At 26.8% G+C, this 4,687-nt stretch overlaps 1 protein-coding gene across 2 annotated transcripts; it reads right to left on the bottom strand.

Moving 5' to 3' along the window:
• Window positions 1-1,466: 1,466 nt before the first annotated feature.
• On the bottom strand, window positions 1,467-3,613 carry LOC120359401. Of its 2 annotated transcripts, XM_039456738.1 has the most exons (7): window positions 3,273-3,613; window positions 2,998-3,201; window positions 2,609-2,928; window positions 2,280-2,424; window positions 2,109-2,188; window positions 1,818-2,041; window positions 1,467-1,737 (listed from the first exon to the last, which is right to left on the bottom strand). In XM_039456738.1, the coding sequence occupies exons 4-7, from the start codon at window positions 2,402-2,404 to the stop codon at window positions 1,693-1,695; spliced, it is 474 nt and encodes a 157-aa protein (XP_039312672.1). In that variant the 5' UTR covers window positions 2,405-2,424; window positions 2,609-2,928; window positions 2,998-3,201; window positions 3,273-3,613; the 3' UTR covers window positions 1,467-1,692. The 2 variants fall into 2 exon arrangements, with proteins under 2 accessions (XP_039312672.1, XP_039312673.1); XM_039456739.1 differs by lacking the exon at window positions 2,609-2,928.
• Between the last annotated feature and the right edge of the window lie 1,074 nt (window positions 3,614-4,687).

Here is a 4,687-nt window from a genome sequence, read left to right as displayed (position 1 = left end):
ACATATTTTAAATGCTAAGAAGACAACATGTTCCACGGATAAGCCACAGTTTACGAAAGCAATCGTTTAGTTATCAATAGAATGAACAAATCCGTTTGCAAAACATGAGATTCTTTTAAGCGAATATTTATTTTTATTGTCTTCGCTATTAGAATTTTGTGTAATGTTATGGAGTTTCTTCAGATTTATTACAGCATAAATTTTTGCTTACCGTTTATACATGCTCTAAGAGTGACAAATATTAAATATATTTAAAATTTAATAATATATTACACAAAGTAAAACACAGCGCAAACATTATATGAAGATCATGATATTAATGATGAAATAGTTTTTCCTCTTTATATCTTTTTTCTGTCTCTCTACTTTATTAGACTTATTACTTTCACATATACGTATAATATATTAGAAATGTAGAATGTAATAATAAATTTTTTGTTTTTTGTTTTCTTATTTTAATATTATTTTGCAGACCTTTTTTATGTCCACATTAAACTTATTTATAATTTCTTTATGTTTGTGTGTAAAAAATATATTTAATTTCATATTACTCTACATAGGTAAATGTATTTATTTATTACAGCTTGCTCGGTTTACTGTATTATTTATAAAATTTTACATACATATCTTCACACATCTGCCGTTTTATTGATATATACTGTATAATATAATTAATGATAAATAAAATTAGATTATCAAACTTACATTTTTATTCAATACTAGAATTATACAAGGAAAGCCAAAATCTCAGTAATTTATTCATCAACAAAATAATTAAAGCTCTTATTGCACAATCACAATTAGCAACAGAGTTAACCTTAATTCTACATATATCTATAATACGAGAATGAAATAAAATAAAACTTATTTTCTAATCAGTCTTCACATCTGAAAAGCAGAACTCTATTCCCTTCTTTGTTTAAAATGAAACATAAAATATAACTCTGTCAACAGTTAATAATGTTTATATATATTTAAAAGAAGAAAATAAACTTTTTGTGTAGTTAGACTAGTGTATATATATATATATATATATATATATATATATATATATATATATATATATATATAAGTATATATACTATTAATTTTCAATAGAATAATGTTTTATGTATCTTAACTATTGCGCACTATATGCGTAAAGATTAAAATATGCAAGGTAGTCTAGCCATATATATTTCAAAGCGTATAATTGACAAGTATCTCAAATTACGCGTATTAAGAAAGTTGCAAACATTCTTAGATGTTCTTATATTTAGAAGAAAATACAAACTCATTTATGCTGTATATACTTTGTAGATAGATGAAATTTCTGCTTTGCAAATGGGACATTTTTTTAACATCTTTACAACAACAAATGTGACTGCACGGTATAAAAACTTGATTCGATACAGCATCAATGCATCTATGTTATGATTTGCATAATGCATCTATACCAGACTTTATTATTCTTTCATTTTCTTCGCCTCTTTCCGGAAAATCTCACCTCATGAAACAAGTCATATTTTATGTAATTCTGTAGATTGATTCCAATGAGATCTCATATAAAATTAATATCCAAAATAATGAAATCTAAAATGATTATCAATTAATACTTTAATTAAATATTATTTTAAAAAATGTCAGTCTCCATTAGAATCAATCTACAGAATTGATGCTAAAATACTGAGATCTTATGATATTGATATTTTTTCAACAACATTTGTGCACTTTTCTTCTGCATCTTTTTCGTGTAATCTGGAACATAGTTTGAAATTTGCAATATATAAAAATGAATTGTACTTGTAGATAATGATAAATTCTTAATTCGTACTTACATTTGACGAAATAGTATTTTCAATAAAATTTAATGGTTGCCGATCATTTTCAATATATTTTTCATAATCTTTACGTTTGAGTCTTGTTAGTACAACTTGAGGTTGAATGTCCGGTTCACATATAATTGTTGGAATATCTTGATTTGTAGTAATTTGTGTTTCCTTTTCATAATTCTCTTCGTTTTCATTTTCCAAAGATAAGATGTTTGCTACATTTTCTTTCTCTAAAGCATGATGAAGTAGGTTTACTTTATGAGAATGAAAATTACAAAAAATGCTGTTGATACTAACCTTGCATATTTATATGTTCTTGATAATAAGAAGTTTTATATATTCCGGTAAACATTCGTAAAAATTGTTCAAGGGGCAACCTATACATGTTAATACAATATCATAATATATATTTTAACACATTATATGCATTATTGCATTATTTTATTAATAAATTATATTTTGTATTACCTTCCTGTAATTAGATCTGTTTGCGCTTGAAAAATATTTAAATTACGCTCTTTATTTTTGCGTTGCTGCACAATCATTAAATTCTCATTATTTTGTAGACGTCTAAAATGAATTTCTTGATCCATAATTAACTTTGTTAATTTATCTGAAATTAATTGATGTATGATAGAAATGTAAGTGTAATACGCAAGTAAAAATCAAGTTTCCTAAATTAAAATTAATTTTAAACAAAATTTTAAAAATTATGTGAGAATAAATTATATGTTATATAAAAAAAGTGTTACAAAATAGTGTTACAAAAAAATAAGACTTGTATTAAAATATTGTACCTAAAAAAAGCCATAAATTTTGATGAAGACCCAATTTTCGTCTTATTGTACTATGGAAATTTTCTACTAAATTGTTTGTTCTTGCAGGACAGTTATATACGCTAACTTTTTGATGCCTTAGGCAACCAAGTTTTCTCAATATATGTTAGAAATTGCAATAATTCTTCATATTTGAAATGTGTAGCGTCGCAGTAATTATGTAGTATCCTTAATGCTGGCATGAAATATTCTTGTGGCAGTAATGGAAGCGTCATTGTCATGGACAACAGGATATTTGAAATATTTGTTAAACCCAAGTAATTCCATTTACGTAGTACTGCCTAAATAAAAAAATATGATTTACATTTTCACATTTCGTAGATAAATTACTAAGGAAAAATAAAACTTACTTGATTATAATGAAACCAACACCCGTGAATATCTGCATTTGGAAAAAGTTTTTCTAAAACTTTTATAGCTGCTGCTTCGTAATCACTCATGATAAATTTGACATTATTTTTCATTCCTGGAGCTAGTTCTAATACTTTTAACCATATTGATTCATATAATGCACTAGTACGTGCTTCACATAAGCAAAACACAGTTCCAACTGCCTATAAAACATAATAGCTTTTAATATAATTTATTAATGTTTAAATAATCTTTTTATAAATCTTAAACTTACTTTATTCATATAACGAGTGTGAATAGTATATAGTTGATCCATTCGAGGATGACGGGGAGCAATTAATTTCGATATATAAGATAAAAAATTAAAAAAAATTATCAATCAAAATAACTTACTGAAAATGTTCCATCAACAAAAATTTCCTGAGCTTCTTGAATTATTTCAATAAGTTTTTCACTTGAAAATATAATAGCTGTATTACCATCTTGTGCAACTACACTTCCTTTATAAAAATCTTTAATCCACTCGTATTTAATTAAATCAGTAGCCAAGGCTTGAAAAGTGTGTGGTATAGGAGGTCTTTGTTTAGTTCGTTCTCGAGTCATTATACTTTTCATAGAACTAGACGATATATGTATAGCTACTTCTGGATCCCTAAAACAATATAATTAAACAAAACGGATTATAAATATCAAATTAACTTTGTTTTCCGATAAACGCACAAATACATAAAGCAAAATACCACTTTTCCGTTCAATAAATACATTTGCACAACAAATGAAGATATGTACTACTGTGTGTAATTACATTTATAATAATATAGAACAACATACGTTCGACAAACGTTATCAAAAATTTCCTTCAGTGGCAGAAGCGATTCTCGTGATAAACGTAACATTTCATTTCGCATTTTAGATTTTTCCAACTTTTTGGTAACTGGTGGATGTTGATGTAGAGTTTGCACACGCACTTGCTCATCAATTATTTTTGCAACACCGGGACATCCTGTTGAACGACGACTTGAACAGCGATATGTGTTGTTTAGCCGCTTATCGATATTACGAGTATATGTATATCCATCATAAACATAAATGAAAGTTCCCTTTTGTCTACCGCCAATTGTTTCCATGTTGTACTGAAATATAATAATGGTAAATGTTAAGATAAAGTATTACTTCATCAAAAATTTCATCTTTTTTGTACACAATACAAGTTGTAAGCCTTATTGACTTCTGTAGACAGGACGCGATAACACTTGCCGCATGGTAAGAAATGATGCGGTAGCCAATCTTTTGTTATTATGGAAAAGTTGTAAGCTGACTGATTACCACGTCGCTTTATCAAGCGTTGCCGTGTTCTGTTTAGAGGAGCCACAAGTGTATAGTTTTGGATATGTACAAAGTGACTTTTTGATGTTCCGTGTATTAAAAAATATTATGAAAAATTGCGCGTTTAAAGAGATGCCGGATTACTGACCAAACTTTATATTTTTCAAAATGATAAAATTTTTTTTGTTAGACTTCGAAGAATTTAATATCCTCTTCAAGGATTAAAATATAGATACTAACAGAGTGTGTAATTAATATAATAAAAAGAAGGTAAATAATAGCAATTAAAGAAAGAAAGGAAGTAATTGGCAATGCTACTTATTATTAAAATTATTGCATTGTAAGTTGTATATCTCTATCATA

The sequence above is a fragment of the Solenopsis invicta genome, chromosome 13 (assembly GCF_016802725.1).
Source record: "Solenopsis invicta isolate M01_SB chromosome 13, UNIL_Sinv_3.0, whole genome shotgun sequence".
Classification (NCBI taxonomy): domain Eukaryota; kingdom Metazoa; phylum Arthropoda; class Insecta; order Hymenoptera; family Formicidae; genus Solenopsis; species Solenopsis invicta.
The sequence above is the reverse complement of the archived record's forward strand: the minus strand, read 5'-3'. Positions and strand labels throughout refer to the sequence as shown.

Excerpts from the sequence above, each read along its gene's own strand:
- LOC120359401 (XM_039456738.1), bottom strand. The coding sequence starts at position 2,404 with ATGGATCAAGAAATTCATTTTAGACGTCTACAAAATAATGAGAATTTA. Across the intron at positions 2,189-2,279 it reads ACAGATCTAATTACAGGAAG|GTTGCCCCTTGAACAATTTT; the intron begins GTAATACAAAAT and ends TAACATGTATAG. Across the intron at positions 1,738-1,817 it reads AAAATACTATTTCGTCAAAT|ATTACACGAAAAAGATGCAG; the intron begins GTAAGTACGAAT and ends ACTATGTTCCAG.